Source organism: Chiroxiphia lanceolata, chromosome 6 (assembly GCF_009829145.1).
Source record: "Chiroxiphia lanceolata isolate bChiLan1 chromosome 6, bChiLan1.pri, whole genome shotgun sequence".
NCBI lineage: Eukaryota > Metazoa > Chordata > Aves > Passeriformes > Pipridae > Chiroxiphia > Chiroxiphia lanceolata.
In genome coordinates, this window is record NC_045642.1 from 4,546,721 (window position 1) to 4,560,199 (window position 13,479).

Below are 13,479 nucleotides of genomic sequence, written 5' to 3' on the forward strand. Positions count from 1 at the left end.
GAAAATGGCATGGAAGGCTATAGAATACACAGTTTTGGGCTATACCCATCCAGTGATGAATCGGTCCCAGCTGTTCTAATTAGGACACTATTCCACCTTAATTGTTGAGTCTTTAAATGGTACCTCAGAATCATTATTTATAACCAGTTGTCTGGTAGTCCCTTCCTTCCTCCCTTTTTTCCATTTCTGGGCAGCACATGTAATTAGGAAAAATTATTGGGAGGTTCTTCTGGTGCAGTAGGAATTTATTGTCATGCAGGTGAAGTACCATCTATTGATAAAACAATTGCTAGTATATTTATTACTTCATTGATTGCTTTTTAGCATTATCTACCAATATAACAGGAGGATCCCATATATGTCTAAAAGACCTGAATGCTGCATATCCATTTTGTACTAGTAGCAAAAAAAGCTCCTACTCTGTCAGTAATCACTGTTCAAGATGCCTCGTGTTTTTCAATATATATATAATATATGTCAATATGCTTTTTTTAGACTTTGTCAATTTTTACAGGCAGGCATAGCCAAGCAGCATTGCATGCCTATACCCACAACACTAGTTTTTGACTTTTGAGTTATCAAACATTTTTGGCAGCTATTATAGGGACCTTGTGAGCTTCCATGGTTTCCGTAAGCTGAATTGTCAATATTAAACTTCAGGCTCTTCTCTTTCAGAATGACAGAGGAAATGGTGTCACCACAGGAGATGAAAGCTGAGTTTCAGTACACAGCCTTTTTGGCTGTAATTGCCAAAGCATGGGTCTCTGAATATAATGGTTGTCTGAAGCTCTGCCTGGAATTCTGACAGGCTGGTGCAGGCTGAGATTCACCAGTTAAATGGTCACTGTCCCAGTTTCCAGCCTTGACAGCCTGATGGATGTGGGCGTCTGATGTGGTCTTGCATTGCTGCAAGTTTCAGATCTGCACCTTGAGAAGAAATGACTACTTTGGTCCAGTCTAATTTGCTGTGCAGAAAACTGCAGCAGTTGAGAATTTGATTGCCAGATGAGTCTGACATCTCCTCTTTGGGTTGGGAGTGTTGGTTAGTGTGTCACTAGGGCTTTTAGACAGAAATTTCTGAAAGGGAAGATTCAGCATCTCTGCTGCTCTCGAAAATTTCCAGTCCAGTGCAGCTTTCATCCCTACATATTCCTTGTACATGTGCTGTACCTGCCTTAGGGAGTGTATCATATAAGGCATAAGTTAACTCTTGGAAAGAAGGTAGTTTGAATGCAGTGTTTAAATTGTAACATCAATTATAAGTCATAACTGTGTCTGTAATTTTAGGCATGAACTGCTGGAGGAAGCCAGAAGACAAGGTTTGCCTTTTGCACAGTGGGACGGGCCTACTGTGGTTGTGTGGCTGGAGGTAAGTGACCCTTCCAAAATAAAAAGCCCCCTCGGTGTACAGCCTTCTAAAGAATTGAAGGTTTTGAAGCTAGGACTGCTTCCCAGATCCTGTGTACTCCCTGTTTTTGTGTTCCAGCTGTGGGTTGGGATGCCAGCCTGGTATGTGGCTGCTTGCCGAGCAAATGTGAAAAGTGGTGCTATCATGTCAGCCTTGTCTGACACGGAAATACAGCGGGAAATTGGGATCAGCAACCCCCTGCACAGGCTCAAGCTGAGGCTGGCCATCCAAGAAATCATGTCACTGACAAGCCCATCTGCCCCTCCCACCTCAAGGACGGTAAGGAAAGTGATCCAGCATGGAACATCTTTAGAATTTCCCAAAATTTCACTCTAAATATGTAGCAGGAAGGATTTGAGCTTCTACTAAGAATTTATGGAAACATTAAGTTGTAGAACGAACACATTATTTAAATATAGGATGTTTCTTCCTTTCGTGGGAATTAAATGAAGGAATAACTCTATTTTCTTTCTCAAGGGAAAGGGAAGTTTATTTCATGATGTGTAATCCAAAATATTTAGGGTGTGTGTTATTTGCCTCATCTTTTGACCTTGGCAAAATTTACAATACAGACGAAGTAGACGTGTGTGTGCAGAAATTTGTAAAATAGTTGGAGGTTTTTTTAATCCATATATAAGGCCATCAACCCCAAGTAATTCAGACGGTATAAACTAGGAGTTCACCTGTCTCTCAGGAGTCTGTGTGCCCTGCAATCTAAAGTTATTCCTGGGATTACATACTAGATTACAAATGTGTTTTTTGGATTAGAACAGAGCCAAGTGTTTACCCATTGATTAAATCAGTGTAAGCTATTGATGATGTTCAGCTTTGTTAATCTCTGAAGGAATTTGGTTTCTGTCAGTAGCTTTTATTGCATGCCATGACTTTCAGTAGATGTACCTGTACCTGACTTTAGCCACCATTGCTTTGCCCATGCCTGCTCCTTACATGTACCGATTGCTTATTTGTTCTGCAACCTCTCCTCTTTGTTACTGCTTTCCTTTCACTGGATGGGATTGATTCCCTGTGGGCTCATATTAGACCACGGGAAATGTCTGGGTAACACACGAAGAAATGGAAAATCTTACAGCCACACAACAAACGGTTAGTTTACAGTGTTGCCACTTCTGTTCTTTAGAGTGCTTTTCCCACTTTTTGAACTTTCGAATCAAGTACCTTTTGATCTTTTTTTTTCTTCTTTTTTTTTTTCTTTTTTTTTTTTTTCCAAATTAACACACTAAAATTCTGGATTGTTGCTTCTTCTAATTATTAACCTTGTAACCTGCATCTTGAGGTTTTTTTTTTCCAGAAGGGAATAAAAAAAAGTAAATCAGCATTGATAAGATTGTAAACAAAACTCTAATCTGTAAAATGGAGCTCTGATTTGATTAACTAATAGCCAAATTGAAGTATTGGTGCAGAAATTTCTTCTCTTCAGAAAACTTAATCAGTAGATGGGTTTTACAACTTCCCATATGAAATAAATGCCTTCTCTATGTTTTTTTACATTGCATGATGCTTGCTTTTTCTAGATTTTTTTTGGTATGCAGTAGAAGTAGAGTCTTGCAGTGCACCATTAACTTTGATCTCCTTACTAAACTTAAATACTAATATGTGTGTGTTCTTTTGCTTTTCTAACCACATAACAGGAAGATGAGGAGGGAAGCTGGGCTCAGGTTGGAAACTTTATCTAATATTACAGACTGTATGTAAACTGTCACAATCATTAGAGCATAAAAGAATCTGTTTTTCCTTTATAGCAGCCTCTTTTAGTGATTTTTTTGTATGTGGCTTGGGGATTGGGAGAGGGGGGAACTACAGTCTTATCTCTGTACAATGCATACTTGGAAGGCACCTCTTTATATTTAGGTGATTTCAATATTTTAGTGTTTTGGCTCTGGGAAGCCAGAATTCCAGGAAAAATAACTGCTCTGTACAGGAAGTCCCTGTTAAACCCAGCCACCATCACAGGTGTGCTGCAAAACACCCTGAGCCTAGATAGTTAAGTAGATTTCTATGCACTAATTCTGTAATCCTCCTTGATTAATTGTTTTGTCTTAAAGTTGTGACAAATCCTAATTGTATTTTCAGGCATTGATATAGTTGGGTATTTATACAGGGATATAAACAAAACTCAGGATTTACCCATGCCCCATATCTTTGGACAGCGTAGTCTCTTCTTGCTTGGCTGCCCTCCAGCTTAAACCTGGTTAAGTCCCATTAACTAAGTCTCTGATACTCATTTGCTCATTGTCAGTGATAACAATCACAGCTTGGCTCCCTGTGCCCAGAGTAACTTCACTCTGCTACCTACTGTGGCCCTGTTCCTTTCTGGAAGGTGTTTCCTCCAGAGGGGAAATGAAGCTTTTGACTTTTAAATGCACAGGGGGAGAACAAAAGGAATTATTATCCTTTTGAAAAAAGGAACTGCTGGGTTTTGCTGCTCAAGGAATTATTAGATATATAGTTACAAACTCTTACAAACTCTCATCTTTTTAGATGTTTTCTCTAAAAAATGCCTGGTTGATATGCAGATCAAAACTGCAATGAGAAAAGTCTCTTGGGATAAGAACTGGGATTTACAATGGCTTGGTTTTGAGAAGTAGGTTTTTATCAGTTTGTGAAAATAGCTAAGTGTATTAAAAACTCTCTGCAGTTATATTTTTGATATCTTGTCTTTAAAAAGTCACATGACAAATAAGATTCCCCTCCAGTTATCAAGACAGTCAGCATTTGTAACATCTCAACACAATGAAATTCTATGGCTTTTGCTATCAAACCACATAGATTAGCCTTTTTTTACTTTTATTAGCTCTTGCATGTTTTTTTCATACTATTCCTTGAAATATATTAAGGCGGTTTTACTTGCTGATCTGCATATCTGAACTTGCTTTTCTCCATGAGGATTCCTTCTTCAGAAAACACATATGTAGTATTTAGTATTTTGATGTGCTTATCTTCATAGGCTAAGAATTAAGTAAGCAATTTCTTTAAAATATGCTGTCTAAAATAGCTTTTTCTTTTATTTCTCACTTTTTAAATTTAAAAAAAAAAACAGACACTTGCCTATGGTGATATGAACCATGAGTGGATTGGCAATGAGTGGCTCCCAAGCCTGGGGCTCCCTCAGTACCGCAGCTATTTCATGGAATGTCTTGTGGATGCTCGAATGCTGGACCATTTAACTAAAAAAGACCTGCGTGGGCAGCTCAAAATGGTGGACAGCTTTCACAGGTAAAGAGATTTAAGCTGGAGGTCTAACTTTCAGTAAATTTTTTCGTTGTCTCTAAGGTTTTTTTCCATTATTTTTCTCTCTTCTGAACAGAAACAGTTTTCAGTGTGGAATCATGTGCCTACGAAGACTGAATTATGATCGAAAAGAACTTGAAAGAAAAAGGGAAGAAAGCCAGAATGAAATCAAGGGTTAGTGTGGTGCCTTGACCTCAGTCTGATTCTAACATGTTTTCACTAATCAGCCTCAAAAATTTATTGACAAAGAAAAGTCATTAGAGCAAGGAATCATTTATAAAATACTAAGTGTTAAATGAAGGAGATGTCTGGATGTAGACCCTGACCAGTGAATGATTAAACACATAATTAAATCACTTACTTGTGCAGAGATGTGCTACAAATGTGAGCAGTCTTGAAACTCTTACTGCTCTGAAGTTTGAAACTAAATGTTTTAGGAGGATGGGGGGGTGTGTTTCCTTATTTTTTCTTTTTTTTTTTTCCCCAAACAGTTTATAAGAAAATATCCAAGTAACTTAGGTATTTAGATCTTCCAAATTCGTGGTAATTATGGAACAAGAAAAAACAAGGTGGAAATTCAGTTTTCCAAGACTTCCCATAGAAATTTTGTTCCCTGCCTAATATCAGAAGTCTTTTCTGATATCTGAGACTAAAAATTTGGGGTTACCTTGTATGCAGCTTGCTTAGCAGCCTCGGTGCCTGCTCTTCTTCTCCTTTCTTGTTACAGTATGAAACGCCTTCCAGCAAACTTGTGTTTACTTTTCACTTGAAATTTATGATTGGGGTGATTTTGCTCAGAAAAGTTGTATTGTTATAAATCTGCCAACATTTTTTTTTCCTCCACAGATGTGCTTGTGTGGAGCAATGAAAGGATGATCCATTGGGTTGTGTCCATCGGTCTTAAAGAATATGCGAATAACCTTGTCGAGAGCGGAGTTCATGGTGCTCTTGTGGCCTTAGATGAATCCTTTGATTACATTGCATTAGCTCTCCTATTGCAAATCCCCACCCAGAACACACAGGTAAGCAAGCAGAAGCTGCTTTATGGCTGGTAAGAAGGTTAAAAAAGAAGCTGACTTTTTTTTTCATAGGTATGTGCATGGCTTTCTATTCTCAGCTCTAGAAAGTTCAGAAATGGAAAATTGTCCATTATCATATAAGAGAAAAGACTTAAAATTATGCTTTTCTTATAGTTTTATGCTTGTTAATAACAATTTTCATTGGTAGATTTGTTTGAGGGGAAAGAAATGGTTTAAGTATTTTCCTCATTGCCCATATTCACAACACAAGTGTGCTACTCATCATTTTTGTTGTTTGCTAATTTTTTCTCTGAAATAATTGTCAGAATCATGAACTTTAATGTCATAGCTAAGGGAAAGTTAAGTCTTCCTTAAATTTTTAATAAGTTACAAATTAAATTGTAAGTTTTCAAGTATCAGGTATGTTTATTAATCTGATAAGAAAGTATTAAACAGCTTGGGTTCTATTACTTTTTTTAAATCATTATAAGTTACTAATTTTTTTGAATTAATTACCATTTCTTTCATACCACAAACTTTAGGCTCGTGCTGTTCTGGAGAGGGAATTTAATAACCTTCTTGCTATGGGCACTGACAGAAGACTTGATGAAGTAAGTTACTTGAGCTGTTGACCCATTTTACAGTCCTGGAAACTTTATCAGAACTGTTAAATGAAAGAATTTAGCTTGAACCTTTTGAAGCTTTTGACAGGATAGTGACAGAAACCTTAACTTGAAACTCCTTGCCTTTGAGAGTTTCTAAATATGGCAGAGTTTGTATATTTAGGTAAGATGGCTTTGAATATGAAAGTATGGAGAAGATTTGCAAGTTTGTTTTTGTAGCTTGTGTGGTTAATATCTAATAGCAGCACTTTGGGCTGAATCTTCTTTATCTAAAACATGAGAAAATTAGTGACCAGTGTGGCAAATTAACAAAGTTAATAATAGAGAAAGACACTTTGTCCTAACAAGCAGTATTTCAAATAGCTTAGAGTGGTTTTTGAGAAATCTTGTGGTGTTAATTTTGATTAATACTAGAGTAGAGGATCACCAGGTGTGTTCACACATCAAAGTGATTTCTGACGGACAGTCTGTGATCTTAAATGTATAAACTTCACTGAAATGGAACGAGTATAAAACTTTGGGTGTGAGACTGTTTTGTAGACCCTGTGAACTCACAGCATAAGGGAGATAGTGCTGCATCTTTAACCTTTTCAGTTGCTCTGTGCTGTAATTCTGTGAACAGTTTCAAGCAGGTGTTACTTCCCCAAGGCAGTCTTAGCTCTGGGCTGCCTCCTCTTTGGTGCTGATGGGAGTTAATGTAGTGAAAGTGGTTCAGATTAAGGCTGAAGTGGCAAACCCACAAACCTTAGTTATTTTTGTGTTCATCTCTTGCCTAATGCACTTGTTGCAGCCCTTCTGTGGCACATCCTGATAGCTCTGTTCTTTGTGTGCATCTCTACTAACCTTTAATAACATATCAGAAAACAGCTTGATTGTTTTCTGAGGTACTTTTCCTTAGAGACTTCAAACTGCAAAAGGAATTTGGAGGGAACAGATGTTTTCTCTGTTCTAGAGACACAGGGCAGTTTGATCACGGAGATCTCTTCAAATAACGTAGATGCTTGTCTCCTAGTTCTAAAAGGGAATGCATTTGAGGTAAAATGGCATTCAAAGGATTGAAGTGTTTCTAAATGGGAAGCTGGCAAATGGAGTGCCTAGTGGGTATATTTGCATGGACACAATACCTTCACTGCAAAAGATGGGTTTGAAAGTGGGACTCAAACTGTATTTAGTAAATGCAACATTATATTTCTGAAGTCGGAATATGACTTGAAAGATGCAGGCGTATTAATGGGTGAAGGAAAATGCACTTGGGTAATTTCAAGTTAAATTTACCCAAGTGCTTAAGCAAAACACTGTGTGACAATACAGTATTTATTACACTTGCTATTTCCTCACAGTTGATACATTTACTTAAGATTGTCATTAATCGTTTTAATGTCAGTAACAATCCTTCAATAACAATCCTCCATTTTTGGCATTGGTAATGTTGTTTATCAATATGACAGGATGATGATAAGAGCTTTAGGAGAGCACCTTCATGGAGAAAGAAGTTTAGACCAAAGGACATCAGAGGTTTAGCTGCTGGATCAGCAGAGACTCTTCCTGCAAATTTCAGAGTTACAACCTCAATGTCTTCACCCTCTATGCAGCCAAAGAAGATGCAGATTGATGGTATTGGTTTTGTATTATTTTAAGCATGAGGTGCTTTTTTTGCCTGAGATTTACAGGGGAATCAAGTTCAAATGACCTTTTTGCTACTTAAAAGCATTTGCCTTGTGCATGGTTTTATGTTTAACACTGTGTTTAACCATAGAGTGCTTTGCCATTTCAGGAAGGTCTACTAGATGTGGAGTTTCTTTTTTACATCATTGGAGAGTAACAAAATCAGAATTATAGTTAGAAATAAGTGTAATTTAAACTAGGAAAATAAAATGACATTTTAGTAGAAGTCATTTAATAATCTAATGCAGCAATTAAGACCAATGGAAGTCCCACTTCTGAAATGCAGTAACATGCATTCAAGAATGATGTGAGAAAACTCACTCAGATAATTTTGAGATTATTAAAACTTGAGTAACCTGTGCATTACCCCCTACAGTGGTCACTTAAATATTGATCATACTTGAAATCACTGCTTCATTGTTGTACACTTAATGGTCTGTATGTGTGCACAGACACTGATATGAATTGAAAAAACAACAAAAGCAAACCCCAAAAGTCTCCTCTGGAAGTGGAAGTTGATTACATCTCACATGAGGGATCTTGTCTGTTTAAAAACAACCTCTGTAGTATCATGAGAATGAACTTTGACTTGAATTTGTTTTACAGAAGACAGATAAAAAATGTATTTTGTTGGAACAGACCAAATGTGTTTTGTTGGATGAGAACTGTAGCATAATCTATCAGAGTTGTCTCAGGTTCTGAAAATTGTATTTATGAGTAAAACTCAAAGAAGGAATCTTTGCATTTGATGAGCTCTTTTAAATCTTAGATACTGTCACTAGCACAAAATATTTTCAAGAATTCATGTGGAAAACTCCATAACTTAAAATAAGTGAAGTCTTTGCTAGGTGAAGTCCCTTTCTGAGATGTTAAATAAATACTTATGAACTACATAAAGTAGTAAATAATTTATAAAATTACCTTTGCCAATGTCTGCGTGCTTGTTGGCCTGCAGGATTTTTAGAATTCTTTGTTAGCCACTGAAACTGGGAGTGGTTAATATATAGAGACTGTAAAACAAATTCTGCTTTTCTAACTTGTAACTTTAGAGCTAGGTGAGTACCAGAGCTGTAATCACATTGCTGTGATGGTTTGGGGTTTGTTTGTTTCTTTCTTTTTTTGAAAACTAACATGCATGCTGTGTTCTGCATGTCTTCCTATGCTTCTTGAAATAGGCAGTGTATCAGGAACACAAAGATTGGATTCTGCTACAGTAAGGACCTACTCCTGTTAAAGCCTTCTCCTGGTGAGTAAAGTTGATAGGTCTGCTGGTAAAGCAGCTATTTATGGAATAAAACAGGTATTTTATTACAGTGGTTTTACACTAAGAAAACTGTTCAAGTTTTCAGAGTAGATTTATGCTGAAAATCTAGAGCTTGTTTCCTACAACAAAGAGTGAGTGTTTAAATACTTAGTTTTGTCAATATTGTAGCTTTTTGAAGGTTTTCGACAGCCTATGCTATGTAGAAAGTGTTGAAATCAAAAACTGGGTGAAACACAGCTACTGAAAGTGGGAGGGAGGGAAGAGAACTAAGTTGGGCATGTAAAGGAAAGAAAATAGTTTAATCTGTGACACTTCACTTCTGATTGTTGATCTTTCAGGGTCTTTGCTTGGTTAAAGTTATCCCACTAAAACACACTTCAATATTGAATGGTTATAGGGATAATTCCATAGTTCTCCAGTTCTTGGATACTCCATGCCAGTATGATTGCTTAGGTTGGATTTAGGTGATTGCAGCCTAAATTTGGAGCAGTGCTGACAATAAAAGGCAACTTGATAGCACAAGTGTAACACAAAATACATGTATTGTGGCTTGTGAAAGATCTGTAGTCCTGCCTTCCTAGAGGATTTTCAATGTTTCTTCAGCAGCCTTTGCTGTATTTTCTCATGAACAGAATTTCTCTCATTTTGCAAGTAAGTCAGGAAACTAAATTTTTTAATATTTACTATAATGGATTTAAAAAAAAAATTCAGTGAATCTTTCTCCTTTGTTGGTATTTTTTATGGACTGCAAATTGTCTCTTCTTGCACCTTCTTTCTTCTTACTGGTGGCATCCCTTCCAACTCATGTATTGGCTGCCTTTTCTTCAAATTCTGAACCTTTTTACCTGTAGGAATTTAGTCCTAAAAAGTTCTTATGTATGAAATTCTGAGAAGGGAAAACTCTTGCACATGGAAGCTCAGATCATGTGAATCTGTCAGTTCGTAATCTCAGGGGCTATCTTAATTTTTTTTTAGTTCCAAGGAACTGAAGTTTTAAGTCTTCCCCTCCCCCAGATTGTCCCCACGGATTTTCTGTAGTCAGGTGACCTGGGAAGAAAATCTTCCAAGCAGAAATATTTGACCTTATGTGCTTTACTTTGCATTGCAATAGGAGATTGCAGAAGGCAATAAAATTCCATACAGCATGGCATAGCAATATTTTGATACATGACTGCTGCACTACTGAGCTGCTTGTGAAAGTGCTAGAATGAAATGTTAAAAACCTGCTAATGGAATTTTTTTGTGTTTCTTTTCTTGTTTGTTTTTTTCTTGTTTGTTTTGTTGTTGTTTTTGCAGTTTACCCACACTATTTCTACCGGTGATATGCAGCATTTTGAACATTTGGAACCCTTAACCTGTTAATACTTGTTAAATGGACACTTTGAGATATTTTATTACAGAGTTTTTAATTAGCAAATAAATTCATGAGTACTATAGAGAAAATATTTTAGAATCTAAATGTTTCCTATATTTATGTGACTTCTCATTTATATAGTTACTTACTTTTTCAGTTTCTATTCAGTCTACAAATCAAACCATTGCTGATTTTTTAATTCTAATTTTAGTCTTTCCAACTGAATGTACTGTAATGCTTGTATGTATATGTCCCTATGAGCAATATAGGGTTTTTGTAAATTATGCAGTTACTGTAATTATCATTGTTTTTTAATAATGAAACTGAAGGTGAAAAGGATTTTAATACCTTTGTAAAAGTATCATGACACCAAGCAGTATATATTTTGTCTTTTTGGAGCTGTTAGGCCTGAAAACAAGCCCAGCTTTTTTTCAGATATTGATGTAGAAGCTGCGGTACACAAGTGTTGTTCTCCTCAGAGCTGTATCTTTCCACACAGAGGACTTGTCAAGTAGTGGCAGTTTGACTTTATTTAAAATAGAACTTGTTTTAAGAGCTGGGAGGAACTGAGGAGAACACGTTTTAGAAGTGATTTTGACTCGCTCATAACACACTGCTGTATTTGTAAAGTGACTCTTCACAGTGACTGAAAACAAGCCATAAACCAAGAACTGTTTGTATTTTTTCTTTTCCTTAAGTGAGGAAGACAGACTTCATAATGATTCCTGGTCATAAGCCACAGGCCACAGAGAGGTTTTTAGGGTTTTTTTGATTGAAAACACTTGTGGAAAGATGCTGGTGGAACTAGTTTTAATGGACCAATCTTAAAAGCACTGCAGCCTCATGTCAAGTGAGTAGGGAAAGATGAAGGTACAATGGGCTGAAACCTCAAGCAGTGCATCTTCTAATAAAGGCCTTACTTTTCTTATGTAAGTCATCTTTTATGTTTTGTAAACTTGTTCTAAGGAGTTGTCTGGACTTTAATTTTGATGGGTGTTGCCATTTTGGACTGTATGAATAGAAAATGTATCTGATACTTGTAAATGGCATATTAAAAAGCCAGCAAGAATCTGTTCAGATGGTGCATTATTTATTATGCAACAATATATATAGCATGTCTTTTTTCTCTTATTTTGTTTTCCACTTTTAACTTTGCTTGTAAAACTGAAATTCATTGTTATTGTTCTGGTTTTTTTTCTATTAATCTTTTGTGTATCTTCAGATTATGTAACAATATGTACAGTCTACTTTTGAACTATTTTTATCACAGTATTATTTATTGCTTTCTTTCAATAAAGTACTGATGCATTTTCCACTGCCAATAAAACACTATGGAAAAGCTGAGATCTAACTGTGTGCAGGCAGAAACTTTTGCAGTGAGCGGACATGATTGTTTGCTGCCCTGTAGATCTTGTTTCAGATGATGACCTTTCTCCAGTAGGAAAAAAGTACTCCATTAGAGGTGACATTTTCTTTGGAATTGTTAAAGTTCACATACATTAATCAGTTTTGGAAAAAAACAGTTTTCTGAAGAAAACGGCTTTATTGCCTCCTTCTACTCATAGTTACAGCTGTGATTTGCTTTTAAAAATGGTAACAAAAACTACCACACAACTTCAGTATGTTCTGGTCCACGTGACGGAGATTGAAGTGCTGTTCTAGGTAGCACCAAGAGCTGCTTTGTTAATAAAATGAGATTATGACCATAGTGATATTTGGGGAGAAACACAGGAGTCGAGGGAACCAATATAATATTGGGTCACAATAGGGCTGTTTATGTCAATTTTAATACATTTGTAAACCATTTCTTGTGTAGAAGAGAAGACAGAAGGATAAAGCTACAGAATAATGGAAGCAGTAGTGAAGCATATTCCATCATGTCCTCTGGATCAACAGAAGGAATGCCTGGAATGGAGAAATATTGTCATTGATGCTCTAAACGTTGTTCAGTAATGCATCTGTTTGTCTGGCTTGTCTGGATGAGTTGCTCTCTGTTAATTTGCAGACTCTTTTATATTTTCAGAGAATCTATCTTCCTAGAAAAAGCTGAAATGGAACTGCAGAAGAAGCTCCTGACTCGCTGTTCAGCTGAACTTCACTGTTTAGAGAAAAAATTGCATAGACGTTGCTGGTCACTGATGTAATAGTGGGTGTTCAAAGTCGTGTATTGTTGCTTCTCAAAAGTGAAACCAATGCGGGGTAGACTTGTAAAATGTGAAAAGAAAATGCATTTATTATTTTAAGGCTGTAAAACCTTAAGTGTTATGGAACAATGGAACTGATATGAGAGCTAGAATAAATGAGTGAAATGGCAAAAAGCTTTCACGAACTGGCATAACTGTGTGGTGGCTTCCTTCTGACTTACGCAGCTAAACTGTCTTGGGGAAAACAAGAAAAACATTTATTTAATTTTCATAACACACACAGACCCCCTCCCTGCCCAAATTAAAAACAGTGTGGAAAAGGCACATGGGTATGTTATAGTAATCTGTAAATAACACTTGATTAAATAGAGCTTTTTGTAAATGGCCCAATGTCTTTAAAGGCTTTAGTTGGGAAAAGTGCTGTAAAAATTATAGTTGGCATTCTGTCTGCAGTCAGGAGATGGTAGAATTATCTGAGTGAACTTCAAACTTGCAATTTTTACATGTTTAGAGGACAGGGAATCTCAAAATAGATGTTTTGTCTTGCTCCTTTCAAATGGCTATACAATTAAAGCACAAGAAGTAGCTTTAGCAATGTTTTAGGGACAGGAGTGACTTATGCCAAAATTTGGAGAAAGGTGAAGTAATGAAGTAGAATAAATTCAAACAGAATTTATTCTTGGAACTTGGTAAAGATTGGGAGGGAGGACCAACAAAGTAAATTTTCAGATAAATAAAAATTGATACCATGTT

At 36.4% G+C, this 13,479-nt stretch overlaps 1 protein-coding gene across 1 annotated transcript in view; it reads left to right on the top strand.

Moving 5' to 3' along the window:
- PPFIA1 (PTPRF interacting protein alpha 1) overlaps positions 1-12,917 on the top strand; it is a 54,440-nt gene extending 41,523 nt beyond the window's left edge. The window contains 11 exon segments of the mRNA XM_032692372.1: positions 1,288-1,369; positions 1,487-1,687; positions 2,450-2,512; positions 3,058-3,084; positions 4,467-4,642; positions 4,734-4,831; positions 5,504-5,679; positions 6,219-6,287; positions 7,748-7,913; positions 9,140-9,210; positions 10,525-12,917. Of these exon segments, the coding sequence (XP_032548263.1) occupies positions 1,288-1,369; positions 1,487-1,687; positions 2,450-2,512; positions 3,058-3,084; positions 4,467-4,642; positions 4,734-4,831; positions 5,504-5,679; positions 6,219-6,287; positions 7,748-7,913; positions 9,140-9,198 (1,117 nt within the window). The 3' untranslated portion in view covers positions 9,199-9,210; positions 10,525-12,917.
- Positions 12,918-13,479: the final 562 nt, after the last annotated feature.